This window comes from Oncorhynchus mykiss, chromosome 13 (assembly GCF_057628025.1).
Source record: "Oncorhynchus mykiss isolate SJ-2025 chromosome 13, ASM5762802v1, whole genome shotgun sequence".
Taxonomy (NCBI): Eukaryota; Metazoa; Chordata; class Actinopteri; order Salmoniformes; family Salmonidae; genus Oncorhynchus; species Oncorhynchus mykiss.
The window spans coordinates 80,267,586-80,290,558 of record NC_143034.1 but is presented as its reverse complement, the minus strand read 5'-3'; the positions used below and the strand labels follow the sequence as shown (position 1 = coordinate 80,290,558).

Below are 22,973 nucleotides of genomic sequence, written 5' to 3'. Positions count from 1 at the left end.
TGTCTGTTTAAGATGGAGATGTCTATTTAAACTGGAGATGTCTGTTTAAGATGGAGATGTCTGTTTAAACTGGAGATGTCTGTTTAAGATGGAGATGTCTGTATAAACTGGAGATGTCTGTTTAAACTGGAGATGTCTGTTTAAACTGGAGATGTCTATTTAAACGGGAGATGTCTGTTTAAGATGGAGATGTCTGTTTAAGATGGAGATGTCTGTTTAAACTGGAGATGTCTGTTTAAACTGGAGATGTCTGTTTAAACTGGAGATGTCTGTTTAAACTGGAGATGTCTGTTTAAGATGGAGATGTCTATTTAAACTGGAGATGTCTGTTTAAACTGGAGATGTCTGTTTAAGTTAGAGATGTCTGTTTAAACTGGAGATGTCTGTTTAAACTGGAGATGTCTGGTTAAACTGGAGATGTCTGTTTAAACTGGAGATGTCTGTTTAAAACCTCTTACTTCTACCCCCTACTTTTTTGAAAATTCTGTTAAAAATCGCGCAACTTTTCAGCGTCCTGCTACTCATGCCAGGAATATAGTATATGCATATGATTAGTATGTGTGGATAGAAAACACTCTGAAGTTTATAAAACTGGTTAAATCACGGCTGTGACTATAACAGATCGTGTGTTTCATTGAAAAACGCAAGAAAAACTGCTCTCTGAAAGCAAAAAATAATTTCCATAAGTCACTTCCACCAGTTGTTAAAAGAGAACAGAATTTAATGGGAATCTGCCTGCAATTCATACAAATTCCGCACGATGGCGCCATTGTCCTAATTTTCAATTGAATTAATTGTTGGAAAATCCATCCATCTGACCTCCATTTTCCCAGTCTTCACCCGGATGCAGTTGTGGGAGATATCAGATGGCATTGTTTTTGCAAGTGAAGACCTATTGAAGAGACATCGCCCTGTAATCATTTTGATAGATTATAAACGTTTACTAATACCTAAAGTTGGATTACAAAAGGATTTCGAAGTGTTTTGTGAAAGTTTATCGTCGACTTTTTTAATTTTAAAAAATTACGCAGCGTTTAAAAACAATGATTTTTTCTGAATTACACAACTTCCATACAAAGCTATTTTGGGTATATATGGACCGATTTAAACGAAAAAAAGACCCAATAGTGATGTTTATGGGGCATATAGGAGTGCCAAGAAAGAAGCTCGTCTAAGGTAATGAATGTTTTATATTTTATTTCTGCGTTTTGGGTAGCGCCGGCTACCGCAAAATCTGTTGTTTACGTGTCGTGCTGGCATTTTGGGGGGTGCATGCTATCAGATAATAGCTTCTGATGCTTTCGCCGAAAAGCATTTTAAAAATCTGACTTGCTGGCTAGGTTCACAACGAGTGTAGCTTTAATTCAATACCCTGCTTGTGAATTTTGATCAAAGATTGAGTTGTAACGAGTACATTTAGCATTTAGCGTAGCGCATTTGCATTTCCAGGGGCATACTTGGGACGTCTGCGTGTCAAGTATTCTCAAGAAGTTAAACTGGAGATGTCTGTTTAAGATGGAGATGTCTATTTAAACTGGAGATGTCTGTTTAAACTGGAGATGTCTGTTTAAGATGGAGATATCTGTTTAAACTGGAGATGTCTGTTTAAGATGGAGATGTCTGTTTAATCTGGAGATGTCTGTTTAAACTGGAGATGTCTGTTTAAACTGGAGATGTCTGTTTAAACTGGAGATGTCTGTTTAAGATGGAGATTTCTGTTTAAGATGGAGATGTCTGTTTAAACTGGAGATGTCTGTTTAAGATGGAGATGTCTGTTTAAGATGGAGATGTCTGTTTAAACTGGAGATGTCTGTTTAAGATGGAGATGTCTGTTTAAACTGGAGATGTCTGTTTAAACTGGAGATGTCTGTTTAAGATGGAGATGTCTGTTTAAGATGGAGATGTCTATTTAAACTGGAGATGTCTGTTTAAGATGGAGATGTCTGTTTAAGATGGAGATGTCTATTTAAACTGGAGATGTCTGTTTAAGATGGAGATGTCTGTTTAAACTGGAGATGTCTGTTTAAGATGGAGATGTCTGTATAAACTGGAGATGTCTGTTTAAACTGGAGATGTCTGTTTAAACTGGAGATGTCTATTTAAACGGGAGATGTCTGTTTAAGATGGAGATGTCTGTTTAAGATGGAGATGTCTGTTTAAACTGGAGATGTCTGTTTAAACTGGAGATGTCTGTTTAAACTGGAGATGTCTGTTTAAACTGGAGATGTCTGTTTAAGATGGAGATGTCTATTTAAACTGGAGATGTCTGTTTAAACTGGAGATGTCTGTTTAAGTTAGAGATGTCTGTTTAAACTGGAGATGTCTGTTTAAACTGGAGATGTCTGGTTAAACTGGAGATGTCTGTTTAAACTGGAGATGTCTGTTTAAAACCTCTTACTTCTACCCCCTACTTTTTTGAAAATTCTGTTAAAAATCGCGCAACTTTTCAGCGTCCTGCTACTCATGCCAGGAATATAGTATATGCATATGATTAGTATGTGTGGATAGAAAACACTCTGAAGTTTATAAAACTGGTTAAATCACGGCTGTGACTATAACAGATCGTGTGTTTCATTGAAAAACGCAAGAAAAACTGCTCTCTGAAAGCAAAAAATAATTTCCATAAGTCACTTCCACCAGTTGTTAAAAGAGAACAGAATTTAATGGGAATCTGCCTGCAATTCATACAAATTCCGCACGATGGCGCCATTGTCCTAATTTTCAATTGAATTAATTGTTGGAAAATCCATCCATCTGACCTCCATTTTCCCAGTCTTCACCCGGATGCAGTTGTGGGAGATATCAGATGGCATTGTTTTTGCAAGTGAAGACCTATTGAAGAGACATCGCCCTGTAATCATTTTGATAGATTATAAACGTTTACTAATACCTAAAGTTGGATTACAAAAGGATTTCGAAGTGTTTTGTGAAAGTTTATCGTCGACTTTTTTAATTTTAAAAAATTACGCAGCGTTTAAAAACGATGATTTTTTCTGAATTACACAACTTCCATACAAAGCTATTTTGGGTATATATGGACCGATTTAAACGAAAAAAAGACCCAATAGTGATGTTTATGGGGCATATAGGAGTGCCAAGAAAGAAGCTCGTCTAAGGTAATGAATGTTTTATATTTTATTTCTGCGTTTTGGGTAGCGCCGGCTACCGCAAAATCTGTTGTTTACGTGTCGTGCTGGCATTTTGGGGGGTGCATGCTATCAGATAATAGCTTCTGATGCTTTCGCCGAAAAGCATTTTAAAAATCTGACTTGCTGGCTAGGTTCACAACGAGTGTAGCTTTAATTCAATACCCTGCTTGTGAATTTTGATCAAAGATTGAGTTGTAACGAGTACATTTAGCATTTAGCGTAGCGCATTTGCATTTCCAGGGGCATACTTGGGACGTCTGCGTGTCAAGTATTCTCAAGAAGTTAAACTGGAGATGTCTGTTTAAGATGGAGATGTCTATTTAAACTGGAGATGTCTGTTTAAACTGGAGATGTCTGTTTAAGATGGAGATATCTGTTTAAACTGGAGATGTCTGTTTAAGATGGAGATGTCTGTTTAATCTGGAGATGTCTGTTTAAGCTGGAGATGTCTGTTTAAACTGGAGATGTCTGTTTAAGCTGGAGATGTCTGTTTAAGCTGGAGATGTCTGTTTAAACTTCAGATGTCTGTTTAAGTTAGAGATGTCTGTTTAAGTTAGAGATGTCTGTTTTTTTTAGAGATGTCTGTTTAAACTGGAGATTTCTGTTTAAGTTAGAGATGTCTGTTTAAACTGGAGATGTCTGTTTAAGCTGGAGATGTCTGTTTAAGCTGGAGATGTCTGTTTAAGCTGGAGATGTCTGTTTAAACTGGAGATGTCTGTTTAAACTGGAGATGTCTGTTTAAGTTAGAGATGTCTGTTTAAACTGGAGATGTCTGTTTAAACTGGCGATGTCTGTTTAAGTTGGAGATGTCTATTTAAACTGGAGATGTCTGTCTAAACTGGAGATGTCTGTTTAAACTGGAGATGTCTGTTTAAACTGGAGATGTCTGTTTAAGATGGAGATGTCTATTTAAACTGGAGATGTCTGTTTAAGATGGAGATATCTGTTTAAACTGGAGATGTCTGTTTAAGATGGAGATGTCTGTTTAAACTGGAGATGTCTGTTTAAGCTGGAGATGTCTGTTTAAACTGGAGATGTCTGTCTAAACTGGAGATGTCTGTTTAAACTGGAGATGTCTGTTTAAACTGGAGATGTCTGTTTAAGATGGAGATGTCTATTTAAACTGGAGATGTCTGTTTAAGATGGAGATATCTGTTTAAACTGGAGATGTCTGTTTAAGATGGAGATGTCTGTTTAAACTGGAGATGTCTGTTTAAGCTGGAGATGTCTGTTTAAACTGGAGATGTCTGTTTAAACTGGAGATGTCTGTTTAAGTTAGAGATGTCTGTTTAAACTGGAGATGTCTGTTTAAACTGGCGATGTCTGTTTAAGTTGGAGATGTCTATTTAAACTGGAGATGTCTGTCTAAACTGGAGATGTCTGTTTAAACTGGAGATGTCTGTTTAAACTGGAGATGTCTGTTTAAGATGGAGATGTCTATTTAAACTGGAGATGTCTGTTTAAGATGGAGATATCTGTTTAAACTGGAGATGTCTGTTTAAGATGGAGATGTCTGTTTAAACTGGAGATGTCTGTTTAAGCTGGAGATGTCTGTTTAAACTGGAGATGTCTGTTTAAACTGGAGATGTCTGTTTAAACTGGAGATGTCTGTTTAAGCTGGAGATGTCTATTTAAACTGGAGATGTCTGTTTAAACTGGAGATGTCTGTTTAAGCTGGAGATGTCTGTTTAAACTGGAGATGTCTGTTTAAACTGGAGATGTCTATTTAAACTGGAGATGTCTGTTTAAACTGGAGATGTCTATTTAAACTGGAGATGTCTGTTTTTTGCATGTTTTTTTTACATGGGCTGTCTCAATCCACGTCATCCTCAGATATCTGTAATGTAAGCTGAGACTTGTAGGAACCCGATGGTGTTCTCCGTTCTGCTCTAGGAATTACAACAAACTAACAGGGTGTAAAGTGATATTAGGGACACACAGAACATCTTAAATTAAATTATATGACTGAAAACGTTATTATTGTGTCAAATTGCCACCTAGCAACCCTTCCCTTATGGGGTTAATGACACGTAAACCAACATTACAATAATTCACTGTGGAAATTAAATGATAAGTCCTCTTCAGTGTTCTCTGCATTGCACATCACATAAATGAAATTGAATCCTCGTAAAAAAGTCCTTGTTTTAGGTCAGTTAGGATCACCACTTTATTTTAAAGAATGTGATATGTCAGAATAATAGTAGAGAGAATTATTTATTTCAGCTTTCACTAAATAAGAACTGATATTTCCTGGGGACAGAAAAGGCACCACATGGTAGGAATGACTCAGCAGCACTCAGACACTAGTTTACTGTATTCCACATGTTCCCTCTACTTTATTCTAGATTATTAACCTGAAATACTCACTTTACTGTGAAACTGCGTTGCAGTATAGAGATTAAACTAAGAGCTGCTCTGTCATCTCAAAATGACCGTGTCCAGATACTTTCTTATTAATGTCAGTTTCAACTGCAGTCAAGGCGTCACGCCTTAACATAACAACAGTAACCAGAGGGTGGCGCTAACAGTCAGTTTCATATAACAACAGTAACCAGAGGGTGGCGCTAACAGTCAGTTTCATATAACAACAGTAACCAGAGGGTGGCGCTAACAGTCAGTTTCATATAACAACAGTAACCAGAGGGTGGCGCTAACAGTCAGTTTCATGCGACAGCAGTAAATCATGACATTGTGCCACATCTTGCTTACATTTTTTTTATAGTCCTTCTTCGAGACATCTCTCTTACATTATTTTAGCTAAACTTATCATTTACTAGAAACCAGTTTAAGTTGTGTTTTTTTCTCTTCAAAATATGAATTACTGTAGCCCTTTAATAATTGTTAACAGGTCTACCAAACCCAAAAGGTTTTAATTTGAGAATGTTCAATTGTATGCCTCAAATATTAAACTGTCTTCAAATATTTGATGATTAGTTGAATCAGGTGTGTAAGTGCTGGTAAGAACAAAAGGATTGAGAAACCTGAGAAACATAAAATCATATAATTGAAAAGCTCCTCCACCATCTTTACCAGGCGTTTTACTGATAACATGTCGGACTACTGATTAGTTTACACTTTGAAAACTGCTGTCTGTCAGCAACTCAGCTCAAGTAGCAGTTCTACTAACTAGTAATATCTCATTCCAGGTATTCATTTACATACTCTGTTCTTTAGAATAGATTATTGTTCAGAAATACTTACCTATTTGTCAGTCATCTCCATGTAGTCTTTTCTGCTCTGTTGTCTCACCATGGATCCTGTACAAAATAACAACTTGACTTTCTGTTTCAGCTCACTCCTCCCGAGTGGTGCAGAGTCCCGCCTCCTGCGTCACTGCAGGACCTGGTTAGAATCCAGGCTGCATGATTGGGAGTCCCATAGGGTGACGCACAATTGGCCCAGTCTCGTCAAGGTTTGGCCGGGGTAGGTCGTCAATGTTAATAAGAATTTGTTTTGACTGACCTAGTTAAATATAAGTGAAATAAAAATACATGACTATGCACTCTACGCTGCACACCGCATCAACGGGGATGTAGTGGAGGGTAAACCCATGTAAACGAGCTTACGCACCATTTTATTTGTAAAATAGCTAAACTCCAATTTGTATTCTGTTAATTATCGTTTGCCCACTTATCATGCGTTCCCAACGTTACGCCTAAATTCCATCGTGGAAACCGGGTCCAGGTTGTTCAGCATGATAAAGAATAATATCTCAAATCTACTCTGTCTATTGAATGTCTGACTACGACCTAACTTTATAATAGTTATATGTAGCCTAGACTTACCAGAGTCTGTCCGTCTGTCCTTCAAATCAACACATTTATCCTGCTTCTAATGTTGCCGAGAAATGTGCGCTACAGTTTCAACAGCTGTTTTATAAAGGCGTAGACCACACCCTTACTTTATATAACAGTAACCAGAGAAATGTGCGCTACAGTTTCAACAGCTGGTTTATAAAGGCGTAGACCACACCCTTACTTTATATAACAGTAACCAGAGAAATGTGCGCTACAGTTTCAACAGCTGGTTTATAAAGGCGTAGACCACACCCTTACTTTATATAACAGTAACCAGAGAAATGTGCGCTACAGTGTCAACAGCTGTTTTATAAAGGCGTAGACCACACCCTTACTTTATATAACAGTAACCAGAGAAATGTGCGCTACGGTTTCAACAGCTGGTTTATAAAGGCGTAGACCACACCCTTACTTTAAATAACAGTAACCAGAGAAATGTGCGCTACAGTTTCAACAGCTGTTTTATAAAGGCGTAGACCACACCCTTACTTTATATAACAGTAACCAGAGAAATGTGCGCTACGGTTTCAACAGCTGTTTTATAAAGGCGTAGACCACAACCTTACTTTCACTTTATATAACAGTAACCAGAGAAATGTGCGCTACGGTTTCAACAGCTGTTTTATAAAGACGTAGACCACACCCTTACTTTCACTTTCATATGAAGAATTCACATCCCTTCCGACGTCTCTGCTGGGTAAAATAATGACGATATGTCATTCCAGGTATTTATTCTCTAACTCTGTCCTTTATTGTTCACAAATACTTTATTTGTACTTCTCTCCATATAGTGTTTTCTGCTCTGTCATCTCACCATGGATCCTGCACTCAGCCGTCTCCCCACCCTGATAATAAAGTGTTTTTCTGCTCTGTCATCTCACCATGGATCCTGCACTCAACCGTCTCCCCACCATGATAATAAAGTGTTTTATTAGTATCTTCCACTAGATGGCAGTAAACACTTGCTGTAACTAGACTTTACAACAGCATTCCTCATTCATACAGACAGTGTCTCAGATCAGGAAGTGCTAATCTAGGATCAGGTCCCCCCTGTCCATGTAATCTGATTCATTATGATCTAGGATCAGGTCCCCCCTGACCATGTAATCTGATTCATTATGATCTAGGATCGGCAGGTAGCCTAGTGGTTAGAGTGTTGGGCCACTGTTCCTAGACCAGTTAACCCACTGTTCCTAGACCAGTTAACCCACTGTTCCTAGACCAGTTAACCCACTGTTCCTAGACCAGTTAACCCACTGTTCCTAGACCAGTTAACCCACTGTTCCTAGACCAGTTAACCCACTGTTCCTAGACCAGTTAACCCACAGTTCCTAGACCAGTTAACCCACTGTTCCTAGACCAGTTAACCCACTGTTCCTAGACCAGTTAACCCACTGTTCCTAGACCAGTTAACCCACTGTTCCTAGACCAGTTAACCCACTATTCCTAGACCAGTTAACCCACTGTTCCTAGACCAGTTAACCCACTGTTCCTAGACCAGTTAACCCACTGTTCCTAGACCAGTTAACCCACTGTTCCTAGACCAGTTAACCCACTGTTCCTAGACCAGTTAACCCACTGCTGTTCCTAGACCAGTTAACCCACTGTTCCTAGACCAGTTAACCCACTGTTCCTAGGCCAGTTAACCCACTGTTCCTAGACCAGTTAACCCACTGTTCCTAGACCAGTTAACCCACTGTTCCTAGACCAGTTAACCCACTGTTCCTAGACCAGTTAACCCACTGTTCCTAGGCCAGTTAACCCACTGTTCCTAGACCAGTTAACCCACTGTTCCTAGACCAGTTAACCCACTGTTCCTAGACCAGTTAACCCACTGTTCCTAGACCAGTTAACCCACTGTTCCTAGACCAGTTAACCCACTGTTCCTAGACCAGTTAACCCACTGTTCCTAGACCAGTTAACCCACTGTTCCTGGGCCGTCAGTTTAAAAAAGAATTTGTTCTTAAAACTTCTTACGGCTAGTCGACAACATCTGGTGAAATTGGAGGGTGCGCAATTCAATTAAATAATCATAAAAATGATGGATATTAACCATTTAGGTAGATAGGTGTGATATGGGTTAAACGCTTAAATTCTTGTTCATCTACCTGCATTGTCTGGTGTACAATAGGCTTTACAGGGAAAGTTTGCCATGCGATTGTTTGAGGACGGCGCCGCACATCAACATATTTTTCAACCAGCACAGGTTTCATAAAGTCACAAATAGCGATTAATTATTCACTTCCTTTTTGAAAAATCATCCTCTGGTTTGTCATCCTAAGAGTCCCAGGTACAACATGTTTTGTTAGATAAGATCCTTCTTTATATCTCAAAAAGTCAGTTTAGTTGGCGCCATTGATTTCAGTAATCCACTCGTTCAAAATGCAGAGAAAGGATTCCAAAAAGCTACCGCTAAACTTTGTTAAAACAAGTCAAACTACATTTCTATTTAATCCTCAGGTTCCCTAAAATGTAATTAAACTCTAATATTTAATACGGAAAGAAGTATGCTCAATAGGAAAGCGATTTTAGCGTGTCCTCTTCATCATGCTCGCACAGATTGATTTACAACTCTGTGTTCCTGTATCAAAACGCAGAATTCTTCCTCGTTTTGGAAGAAATAAGTCTGAAACCTTGAAGAAAGACTGTTGACATCTAGTGGAAGTCATAGGAATTGCATTCTCGGAGCTCGATTTAAATATGTTACTATACTTTCTATTGTAAGGCCTGAACCAGAGACCTTACAGGTTGAAGATCAGAGAGAGAGACCTGCCCCTGTAATGCCTGGACCAGAGACCTTACAGGTTGAAGATCAGAGAGAGAGCCCTGCCCCTATAATGCCTTACAGGTTGAAGATCAGAGAGAGAGCCCTGCCCCTATAATGCCTTACAGGTTGAAGATCAGAGAGAGAGCCCTGCCCCTATAATGCCTTACAGGTTGAAGATCAGAGAGAGAGCCCTGCCCCTATAACGCCTTACAGGTTGAAGATCAGAGAGAGAGCCCTGCCCCTATAATGCCTTACAGGTTGAAGGTCAGAGAGAGAGCCCTGCCCCTATAATGTCTTACAGGTTGAAAATCAGAGACAGAGACCTGCCCCGATAATGCCTTACAGGTTGAAAATCAGAGAGAGAGAGACATGCCCCTATAATGCCTTACAGGTTGAAGATCAGAGAGAGAGCCCTGCCCCTATAATGCCTTACAGGTTGAAGATCAGAGAGAGAGACCTGCCCCTGTAATGCCTTACAGGTTGATAATCAGAGAGAGAGCCCTGCCCCTGTAATGCCTTACAGGTTGAAGATCAGAGAGAGAGAGACCTGCCCCTATAATGCCTTACAGGTTGAAGATCTGAGAGAGACCCCTGCCCCTGTAATGCCTGGACCAGATACCTTACAGGTTGAAGATCAGAGAGAGAGCCCTGCCCCTATAATGCCTTACAGGTTGAAGATCAAATGTTGAAGATAATGTTCTGCATATGTTGACACATGTTCCAGTTAGTAACAGGAAAAATGTTAGATACATAATGAACAAGATAAAAGACTCAAAGGGGGCCGCTACTTGGAATGACAAAGGAGAGTTTATCTTTCAGGGGGACGTTGTCAGGGGTTCTCATATGATGGACTGTTTTAAACGTATCTCTGCATCCCACCAGAATGCTGATGATAGAAGACCTCCTGGGTGGAGTCAGTTTCTTAAAGCCCTGCAGTCCTCACCATTCCCCTCTCAGGTACCAAACTATCAGCTTCACCAACAGATTGTTGAGGATAGAAGACCTCCTGGGTGGAGTCAGTTTCTTAAAGCCCTGCAGTCCTCAACATTCCCCTCTCAGGTACCAAACTATAAGCTTCACCAACAGATTGTTGAGGATAGAAGACCTCCTTGGTGGAGTCAGTGTCTTAAAGCCCTGGCAGTCCTCACCATTCCCCTCTCAGGTACCAAACTATAAGCTTCACCAACAGATTGTTGAGGATAGAAGACCTCCTGGGTGGAGTCAGTGTCTTAAAGCCCTGTTAGTCCTCACCATTCCCCTCTCAGGTACCAAACTATAAGCTTCACCAACAGATTGTTGAGGATAGAAGACCTCCTGGGTGGAGTCAGTGTCTTAAAGCCCTGTTAGTCCTCACCATTCCCCTCTCAGGTACCAAACTATAAGCTTCACCAACAGATTGTTGAGGATAGAAGACCTCCTGGGTGGAGTCAGTTTCTTAAAGCCCTGTCAGTCCTCACCATTCCCCTCTCAGGTACCAAACTATAAGCTTCACCAACAGATTGTTGATGATAGAAGACCTCCTGGGTGGAGTCAGTGTCTTAAAGCCCTGCAGTCCTCAACATTCCCCTCTCAGGTACCAAACTATAAGCTTCACCAACAGATTGTTGATGATAGAAGACCTCCTGGGTGGAGTCAGTGTCTTAAAGCCCTGCAGTCCTCACCATTCCCCTCTCAGGTACCAAACTATAAGCTTCACCAACAGATTGTTGAGGATAGAAGACCTCCTGGGTGGAGTCAGTGTCTTAAAGCCCTGCAGTCCTCAACATTCCCCTCTCAGGTACCAAACTATCAGCTTCACCAACAGATTGTTGAGGATAGAAGACCTCCTGGTTGGAGTCAGTTTCTTAAAGCCCTGCAGTCCTCACCATTCCCCTCTCAGGTACCAAACTATAAGCTTCACCAACAGATTGTTGAGGATAGAAGACCTCCCGGGTGGAGTCAGTGTCTTAAAGCCCTGGCAGTCCTCACCATTCCCCTCTCAGGTACCAAACTATAAGCTTCACCAACAGATTGTTGAGGATAGAAGACCTCCTGGGTGGAGTCAGTGTCTTAAAGCCCTGCAGTCCTCACCATTCCCCTCTCAGGTACCAAACTATAAGCTTCACCAACAGATTGTTGAGGATAGAAGACCTCCTGGGTGGAGTCAGTGTCTTAAAGCCCTGCAGTCCTCACCATTCCCCTCTCAGGTACCAAACTATAAGCTTCACCAACAGATTGTTGAGGATAGAAGACCTCCTGGGTGGAGTCAGTGTCTTAAAGCCCTGCAGTCCTCACCATTCCCCTCTCAGGTACCAAACTATAAGCTTCACCAACAGATTGTTGATGATAGAAGACCTCCTGGGTGGAGTCAGTGTCTTAAAGCCCTGCAGTCCTCAACATTCCCCTCTCAGGTACTAACCCTAACCCTAACCCTCTCAGGTACTAACCCTAACCCTCTCAGGTACTAACCCTAACCCTCTCAGGTACTAACCCTAACCCTCTCAGGTACTAACCCTAACCCTCTCAGGTACTAACCCTAACCCTCTCAGGTACTAACCCTAACCCTCTCAGGTACTAACCCTAACCCTCTCAGGTACTAACCCTAACCCTCTCAGGTACCAAACTATCAGCTTCACCAACAGATTGTTGATGATAGAAGACCTCCTGGGTGGAGTCAGTGTCTTAAAGCCCTGCAGTCCTCACCATTCCCCTCTCAGGTACCAAACTATCAGCTTCACCAACAGATTGTTGATGATAGAAGACCTCCTGGGTGGAGTCAGTGTCTTAAAGCCCTGCAGTCCTCAACATTCCCCTCTCAGGTACTAACCCTAACCCTCTCAGGTACTAACCCTAACCTTCTCAGGTACTAACCCTAACCCTCTCAGGTACTAACCCTAACTCTCAGGTACTAACCCTAACCCTCTCAGGTACTAACCCTAACTCTCAGGTACTAACCCTAACCCTCTCAGGTACTAACCCTAACCCTCTCAGGTACCAAACTATCAGCTTCACCAACAGATTCAACTTTAAAACAAAACCCTTCAAAGAGCTACAGCTCCTAAAGATGTTCTTGGAACTCCTCCCCCTTTTGAAAGGGCTAATGATAACTCATTAATGGATGAGTCCTCACCCCTGAACTCCTCCCCCTTTTGAAAAGGCCAATGATAACTCATTAATGGATGAGTCCTCACCCCTGAACTCCTCCCCCTTTTGAAAGGGCTAATGATAACTCATTAATGGATGAGTCCTCACCCCTGAACTCCTCCCCCTTTTGAAATGGTTAATGATAACTCATTAATGGATGAGTCCTCACCCCTGAACCCCTCACCCCTTTTGAAAGGGCTAATGATAACTCATTAATGGATGAGTCCTCACCCCTGAACCCCTCCGGGCCTTTTCCTAATCTCTCAGGGTGGTTAGACATTTGAATTACTTTTCATTAAATTTAATACATTTTATTTTTTATTATACATTTGAACATTTGTGACATTCTTTAAACATTTGACGTGAGCACTAAGAGCTAAAAGCTCCTTGATTATAGGTTCCCTAAAGGACATACTTTAACACTTGATATTTTCTAACAAAACAATCTACGGTGCTATCAATACATCTGAAATCATCATTAGAATCATCATTAGAAAGAGACAAAGCAACAAAATAAACTCCACACGCTCTTTGGCACAGGTAGAATACACAGTGTTGACCACAGGTAGAATACACAGTGTTGACCACAGGTAGAATACACAGTGTTGACCACAGGTAGAATACACAGTGTTGACCACAGGTAGAATACACAGTGTTGACCACAGGTAGAATACACAGTGTTGACCACAGGTAGAATACACAGTGTTGACCACAGGTAGAATACACAGTGTTGACCACAGGTAGAATACACAGTGTTGACCACAGGTAGAATACACAGTGTTGACCAAAGGTAGAATACACAGTGTTGACCACAGGTAGAATACACAGTGTTGACCCCAGGTAGAATACACAGTGTTGACCACAGGTAGAATACACAGTGTTGAACACAGGTAGAATACACAGTGTTGACCACAGGTAGAATACACAGTGTTGACCACAGGTAGAATACACAGTGTTGACCACAGGTAGAATACACAGTGTTGACCACAGGTAGAATACACAGTGTTGACCACAGGTAGAATACACAGTGTTGACCACAGGTAGAATACACAGTGTTGACCACAGGTAGAATACACAGTGTTGACCACAGGTAGAATACACAGTGTTGACCACAGGTAGAATACACAGTGTTGACCCCATGTAGAATACACAGTGTTGACCACAGGTAGAAAACACAGTGTTGACCCCAGGTAGAATACACAGTGTTGACCACAGGTAGAATACACAGTGTTGACCACAGGTAGAATACACAGTGTTGACCACAGGTAGAATACACAGTGTTGACCACAGGTAGAATACACAGTGTTGACCACAGGTAGAATACACAGTGTTGACCCCATGTAGAATACACAGTGTTGACCACAGGTAGAAAACACAGTGTTGACCCCAGGTAGAATACACAGTGTTGACCACAGGTAGAATACACAGTGTTGACCACAGGTAGAATACACAGTGTTGACCACAGGTAGAATACACAGTGTTGACCACAGGTAGAATACACAGTGTTGACCACAGGTAGAAAACACAGTGTTGACCACAGGTAGAATACACAGTGTTGACCACAGGTAAAATACACAGTGTTGACCACAGGTAGAATACACAGTGTTGACCACAGGTAGTAGAAAGGTTATCTTGTACTTGTTTGATGTTGTAGTAGATATTGATCCATGGTTTAAAACTGTGTAATAGATACGGGGGGGAAATGTTGAGATTTTTCCACCTTCATCTTCATCTTCGTCATCTTCTAATGTCATAGCTAACCAATGTTCACCAGGCATGTGTTCAGGATGGGTATTAATTAACAATAAACATGGCCGGTCTCTCCTTCCATTTCTCAATAGGTAGTTCATCACCAGTCATGTGTTCAGGATGGGTATTAACAATAAACATGGCCGGTCTCTCCTTCCATTTCTCAATAGGTAGTTCATCACCAGGCATGTGTTCAGGATGGGTATTAACAATAAACATGGCCGGTCTCTCCTTCCATTTCTCAATAGGTAGTTCATCACCAGACGTGTTCAGTACGGGTATTGACAATAAACATGGCAGGTCTCTCCTTCCATTTCTCAATAGGTAGTTCATCACCAGGCATGTGTTCAGGATGGGTATAGACAATAAACATGGCCGGTCTCTCCTACCATTTCTCAATAGGTAGTTCATCAACAGGCATGTGTTCAGGATGGGTATTGACAATAAACATGGCCGGTCTCTCCTTCCATTTCTCAATAGGTAGTTCATCACCAGACATGTGTTCAGGATAGGTATTAACAATAAACATGGCCGGTCTCTCCTTCCATTTCTCAATAGGTAGTTCATCACCAGACATGTGTTCAGGATGGGTATAACCTCTTACTTCTACCCCCTCCTTTTTCGAAAAAGTAAGTCACTTCCACCAGTTGTTAAAAGAGAACAGAATTTAATATCGACCTGCCTGAAATTCATACAAATTCCGCACGATGGCGCCATTGTCCTCATTTTCAATTGAATTAATTGTTGGAAAATCCATCTATCTGACCTCCATTTTCCCAGTCTTCACCCGGATGTAGTTGATGAAGATATTAGAAGCCATTGTTTTGCAAGTGAAGACCTATTGAAAAGACATCGCCTTGTAATCATTTTGATAGATTATAAACGTTTACTAATACCTAAAGTTGGATTACAAAAGGATTTCGAAGTGTTTTGTGAAAGTTTATCGTCGACTTTTTTAATTTAAAAAAATTACGCAGCGTTTAAAAACAATGATTTTTTCTGAATGACACAGCTTCCATACAAAGCTATTTTGGGTATATATGGACCGATTTAAACGAAAAAAAGACCCAATAGTGATGTTTATGGGGCATATAGGAGTGCCAAGAAAGAAGCTCGTCAAAGGTAATGAATGTTTTATATTTTATTTCTGCGTTTTGGGTAGCGCCGGCTACCGCAAAATCTGTTGTTTACGTGTCGTGCTGGCATTTTGGGGGGTGCATGCTATCAGATAATAGCTTCTGATGCTTTCGCCGAAAAGCATTTTAAAAATCTGACTTGCTGGCTAGGTTCACAACGAGTGTAGCTTTAATTCAATACCCTGCTTGTGAATTTTGATCAAAGATTGAGTTGTAACGAGTACATTTAGCATTTAGCGTAGCGCATTTGCATTTCCAGGGGCATACTTGAGACGTCTGCGTCTCAAGTATGGTCAAGAAGTTAAATAACGGGACCAGACCCGCTCGTGCACAATTCTTTGGCGTACGACTTTCAGATGGCAGAGACGGGTATTTTAGATCCAGCTCGAAGGACCAATTGTTACAGGAATTAAATTGCAATATGTTTTAATACCCAATTAAAATTAAACACTCTGTCAGTTCCTAAGAATTTGTAAGACTCTTATTTGCATGAAATTGACAGAGACCAGTCTCAATCTATCAGCAGCGTTTATTCTCGAGAGTACTGAACATGATACAGTTTACCACAGATTATAAACTGAAAAGGACTACCCCGTCTTATCTCCGCTCCAGTACAATGTCTGTATGGTTCTCAAGACTTAGATACTTTATGACCAGAGCCAAGGTCTGCCTGTGTAGATAAGCATTCTAGCCCATCTGGCTATAAGTTCATTCATTTCTACCAAGGAACAGACAGTCATTGTTCTAATTCTTGATTATATTTACACACATAATATTCAGTACTAAGGTTAAAAGAAAATTCATACATCTATACAGTAACATAATAGTATTCTGATTAATCAGTCCTGATTGAAATGTATACATAATTAGTCATTATTGATAAAAATACCCTTAACATCACCCCAAACATACATTTAGAGGCATCGTTAAATCACAAATTATACGATTTCATAGGATTTCCTCCTGCAAACAGGACCTGGGAAAAGCAATTCAAACATTATTTCATGCACTCAGACAGAGAGGTCACTCTAAACGATATCTCAGAACCATAAAAAACAGCACCTTGGGGGCCCTCTCTCCCATTCAACCTACACACTCACATAACACAAGTCTGTCAATCACTCTTTTGGACCCCAACCTCCATTATAGAGGTTCCGGAGACATTTCCAAATCCTCCCCTTCCCCTGATTTCAACCCTGACCACAACCCTAACCTTAACCCTTACCCTAATTCGGGTTCGTATCCTGCTCCTGCCCATATCCATAACCCAACCCCTAACACTAACCCTAAACCTAACCCTAACCTTAACTCCACCCCTAACCCCATCGCTAACCCTAACCCCAACCCTAACCCTAACGCCACCACTAACCCTAACGCTAACCCCAACCTTAACCTTAACCCCACCCCTAACCCCACCGCTAACCCTAACGCCACCACTAACCCTAACCTTAACTCCACCCCTAACCCCACCCCTAACCCCAACTCTAACCCTAACCCCACCGCTAACCCTAATGCCACCACTAACCCTAACCTTAACTCCACCCCTAACCCCACCACTAACCCTAACTCTAACCCTATCCTTAACCCCACCCCTAACCCCACCTCTTACCCTAACCCCATCGCTAACTCTAACCCCACCTCTAACCCTAACCCCACCACTAACCCTAATCCTAACTCTAACCCTAACCATAACCCCACCCTTAACCCCACCGCTAACCCTAACCCCACCACTAACCCTAACCCTAACCTTAACTCCACCCCTAACCCCACCTCTAACCCTAACCCCATCGCTAACCCTAACCCCACCACTAACCCTAACTCTAACCCTAACCCTAACCCCACCTCTAACCCTAACCCTAACCCCACCACTAACCCTAATCCTAACTCTAACCCTAACCATAACCCCACCCTTAACCCCACCACTAACCCTAACCCTAACCCCACCACTAACCCTAACCCCACCCCTAATCCTAATCATAACCCTACCCCTAACCTTACCCTTCCTAGAACAACAGATTTGGAAATTGACCCCCCTCGGAACCACGATCTTCTTTCCTCCTCTCATTCCCCTTCCGAGCAGCAGACAATCCTCATCCCCCTAGTTACTACATTCTCACATAGGATCAGACCGTTACATCAGGTGTTCAAACACAATTTTCCCATCACCCAACAGGCACACACACCCCTCCAGCCGTATAGGATATTCTCAGCATTTAGGAGGAATAAGAGCATCAAAGACATCCTCATCCAAGCTAAATACAGTACCAAGCCCCCACAACCACCCAAACCCTACACGGCCCACTTCAGAAAATTCATTTCAAACTCATACAGCAAGACCTCCACTCCAGTTTTAGACTCCATTTCACTCTACACTCCAAATGTCATATATATAATCACTTGCACATTTAGCAAAAAACACTACATTGGGGAAACCCAGAATACAATAGAAAATAGACTTAAACAACATCTATACAATATCAAACGGGCCCATTTCCACACAGAACTAGTGACTCATTTCCAGGATCACCCCATCACTTACCTCCATATATCAGGATTACAGTCGTGTTCTGGGTGGACCAGTGGGCTGTGAAAAGCAGTGGAACGTAGGTGGTTAAGAGACCTACAAACAATTACACCTAGCGGTCTGAATGACCGTTTTTAACTGGTAAGATAGGATCAATTACACCTAGCGGTCTGAATGAGTGTTTTAACTGGTAAGATAGGATCAATTACACCTAGCGGTCTGAATGAGTGTTTTTAACTGGTACGATAGGATCAATTGAAGGGCATAGCACTTGTTTACAGGGTTCTCAAGGAGTTGGAAAAAGGATGCACAATAAAACAAAAAACACAATAAATAAAGTTTGTGTGGCTTTTATTATATTTAACAGATTCTTATTTATAATAGTTTTATTCCTTTCGTTTTTATGTGTTTGAATTTGTTTTAACAACTCAGCACTTGATCTTATAGCACTTTTATAGATATATGGGCTTTTAACTGTGTTGGTTTATGTACTAATAAAGCATCTATCCCTTGACCCCTTGTATATTTTAACATCTTAGTCCCTTCATGGTCCTAGATAACCACTCAGACTATCATTGTTAGAAGCAATATGAACCTACTTACGTTTGTTAAGGTTTTTAGGAGTCAGTCTAGTGTATTTTAACAATAGAATGTATTCAGATTGGAGGGGTACACAAGAATAGACCTGTGCATCACAAGACAAATCAGTCTCTTTTTAACCCTACTCAAATTCAAAACCTAACCCTAAACCAACCCTAACCCAACCCAACCCTAACCTAACACTTACCCAAACCCAACCCTAAACCAACGCTAACCCAACCCTAACCCAACCCAACCCTAACCCAACCTTAAACCAACCCTAACCCAACCAAACCCCAACCCCACCCCACCCCTAACCCTAACCCAACCCTAACCTAACCCTAACCCAACCCTAACCCTAACCCAACCTAACCCAACCCTAAACCAACCCAACCCAACACTAACCCAACCCAAACCTACCCTACCCCTAACCCATCCCTAACCCAACCCAACTCAACCCTAACCCAACCCTAACCCAACCCTAACCCAACCCAACCCTAAACCAACCCAACCCTAACCCATCCCTAACCCAACCCTACCCTAACCCTAACCCATCCCTAACCCAACCCAACTCAACCCTAACCCATCCCTAACCCAACCCTAACCCAACCCCAACCCAACCCAACCCTAACCCAACCTAACCCAACCCAACACTAACCCAACCCAAACCTACCCTATCCTACCGTACCCTAACCCTAACCCAACCCTAACCCTAACCCAACCCTAACCCAACCCAACCCTAACCCTAACCCTAACCCAACCCTAACCCAACCCAACCCTAGCTCCAAGCAGCAGCACTGTGGCAATGACTTATACCAAGTTGTTTGAGTGAATGTAACAATAGGAGAGGGGGATATATATAATATAACCTACTATATTTAATACACCATTAACTAGTGAATGTAACAATAGGAGAGGGGGATATATATAATATAGCCTACTATATTTAATACACCATAAACTAGTGAATGTAACAATAGGAGAGGGGGATATATATAATATAACCTACTATATTTAATACACCATTAACTAGTGAATGTAACAATAGGAGAGGGGGATATATATAATATAGCCTACTATATTTAATACACCATTAACTAGTGAATGTAACAATAGGAGAGGGGGATATATATAATATAGCCTACTATATTTAATACACCATTAACTAGTGAATGTAACAATAGGAGAGGGGGATATATATAATATAGCCTACTATATTTAATACACCATGAACTAGTGAATGTAACAATAGGAGAGGGGGATATATATAATATAGCCTACTATATTTAATACACCATAAACTAGTGAATGTAACAATAGGAGAGGGGGATATATATAATATAGCCTACTATATTTAATACACCATTAACTAGTGAATGTAACAATAGGAGAGGGGGATATATATAATATAACCTACTATATTTAATACACCATTAACTAGTGAATGTAACAATAGGAGAGGGGGATATATATAATATAGCCTACTATATTTAATACACCATTAACTATTGTTTTTTAACAGTTTCACTAATTAATTTTAATTAACTTAATAATTATGACACACCCCTCTCTATTGTCATTGGTTTAGTAATTATGACACACCCCTCACTATTGTCATTGGTTTAGTAATTATGACACACCCCTCTCTATTGTCATTGATTTAGTAATTATGACACACCCCTCTCTATTGTCATTGGTTGCACTAATTGCACTGTTTGTCTACATAACCTGGTTCAAGTATTCATGACATCACCGTGAAGAAGACACAGTGATGCTGAAACGTTGGTAAAAACCCAATAAATTACTGGGAGTTTATATATGGAGTTTATATATGGAGTTTATATATGGAGTTTATACATGGAGTTTATATATTATATATGGAGTTTATATGTGGAGTTTATACATGGAGTTTATATATGGAGTTTATATATGGAGTTTATACATGGAGTTTATATATTATATATGGAGTTTATATATTATATATGGAGTTTATATATGGAGTTTATATATGGAGTTTATATATGGAGTTTATACATGGAGTTTATATATTATATATGGAGTTTATATATGGAGTTTATATATGGAGTTTATATATGGAGTTTATACATGGAGTTTATACATGGAGTTTATATATGGAGTTTATATATGGAGTTTATATATGGAGTTTATACATGGAGTTTATATATTATATATGGAGTTTATATATTATATATGGAGTTTATATATGGAGTTGATACATGGAGTTTATATATGGAGTTTATATATTATATATGGAGTTTATATATGGAGTTTATATATGGAGTTTATATATGGAGTTTATATATGGAGTTTATACATGGAGTTTATATATGGAGTTTATACATGGAGTTTATATATGGAGTTTATATATGGAGTTTATACATGGAGTTTATATATGGAGTTTATATATGGAGTTTATATATGGAGTTTATATATTATATATGGAGTTTATATATGGAGTTTATACATGGAGTTTATACATGGAGTTTATATATGGAGTTTATATATGGAGTTTATATATGGAGTTTATACATGGAGTTGATACATGGAGTTGATACATGGAGTTGATATATGGAGTTTATATATGGAGTTTATATATGGAGTTTATATATGGAGTTTATATATGGAGTTTATATATGGAGTTTATATATGGAGTTTATATATGGAGTTTATACATGGAGTTTATATATGGAGTTTATATATGGAGTTTATATATGGAGTTTATATATGGAGTTTATACATGGAGTTTATATATTATATATGGAGTTTATATATGGAGTTTATACATGGAGTTTATATATGGAGTTTATACATGGAGTTTATATATGGAGTTTATACATGGAGTTTATATATGGAGTTTATATATGGAGTTTATATATGGAGTTTATATATGGAGTGTGGAACTCTATTTATTTTGATAGTTTATAGTTTATTCATCGTTAGTCAGCACCTCCACACAAAATATTTTTTCTGGGTGTGTAACAGCTTAATGTTATTTATTGTCCCAGACCACAACAACATAATGTTTCTGGGTGTGTGTCAGCTTAATGTTATTTATTGTCCCAGACCACAACAACATAATGTTTCTGGGTGTGTAACAGCTTAATGTTATTTATTGTCCCAGACCACAACAACATAATGTTTCTGGGTGTGTAACAGCTTAATGTTATTTATTGTCCCAGACCACAACAACATAATGTTTCTGGGTGTGTAACAGCTTAATGTTATTTATTGTCCCAGACCACAACAACATAATGTTTCTGGGTGTGTGTCAGCTTAATGTTATTTATTGTCCCAGACCACAACAACATAATGTTTCTGGGTGTGTGTCAGCTTAATGTTATTTATTGTCCCAGACCACAACAACATAATGTTTCTGGGTGTGTGTCAGCTTAATGTTATTTATTGTCCCAGACCACAACAACATAATGTTTCTGGGTGTGTGTCAGCTTAATGTTATTTATTGTCCCAGACCACAACAACATAATGTTTCTGGGTGTGTGTCAGCTTAATGTTATTTATTGTCCCAGACCACAACAACATAATGTTTCTGGGTGTGTAACAGCTTAATGTTATTTATTGTCCCAGACCACAACAACATAATGTTTCTGGGTGTGTGTCAGCTTAATGTTATTTATTGTCCCAGACCACAACAACATAATGTTTCTGGGTGTGTGTCAGCTTAATGTTATTTATTGTCCCAGACCACAACAACATAATGTTTCTGGGTGTGTAACAGCTTAATGTTATTTATTGTCCCAGACCACAACAACATAATGTTTCTGGGTGTGTGCCAGCTTAATGTTATTTATTGTCCCAGACCACAACAACATAATGTTTCTGGGTGTGTGCCAGCTTAATGTTATTTATTGTCCCAGACCACAACAACATAATGTTTCTGGGTGTGTGTCAGCTTAATGTTATTTATTGTCCCAGACCACAACAACATAATGTTTCTGGGTGTGTGTCAGCTTAATGTTATTTATTGTCCCAGACCACAACAACATAATGTTTCTGGGTGTGTGTCAGCTTAAAAAAAAAAAATGTACTGTGTAACATGTCCTATTACTGTCATCTGATGAAGATTTTCAAAAGGTTAGTGAATGATTAATTTTTTAATCCTGCTTTTAT

The 22,973-nt window shown here is 39.9% G+C and overlaps 4 protein-coding genes across 4 annotated transcripts in view; 2 read left to right on the top strand and 2 right to left on the bottom strand.

Moving 5' to 3' along the window:
* The window catches only part of LOC118937847 (NLR family CARD domain-containing protein 3-like), a 527,060-nt gene that overhangs the window by 140,651 nt on the left and 363,436 nt on the right, over nucleotides 1-22,973 (top strand). The gene's annotated exons all lie outside the window — the stretch shown is intronic.
* Nucleotides 1-22,973, bottom strand: part of LOC118937840 (NLR family CARD domain-containing protein 3-like) — a 201,525-nt gene that overhangs the window by 96,439 nt on the left and 82,113 nt on the right. The gene's annotated exons all lie outside the window — the stretch shown is intronic.
* The window catches only part of LOC118937868 (stonustoxin subunit beta-like), a 397,513-nt gene that overhangs the window by 350,501 nt on the left and 24,039 nt on the right, over nucleotides 1-22,973 (bottom strand). The window lies entirely within an intron of this gene.
* LOC149979036 (uncharacterized) lies at nucleotides 10,489-12,832 on the top strand. Its single transcript, XM_090197878.1, has 3 exons — nucleotides 10,489-12,103; nucleotides 12,308-12,511; nucleotides 12,684-12,832. Exons 1-3 carry the CDS (start codon nucleotides 11,219-11,221, stop codon nucleotides 12,720-12,722), a joined length of 1,128 nt encoding a protein of 375 aa, XP_090054004.1. The 5' UTR covers nucleotides 10,489-11,218; the 3' UTR covers nucleotides 12,723-12,832.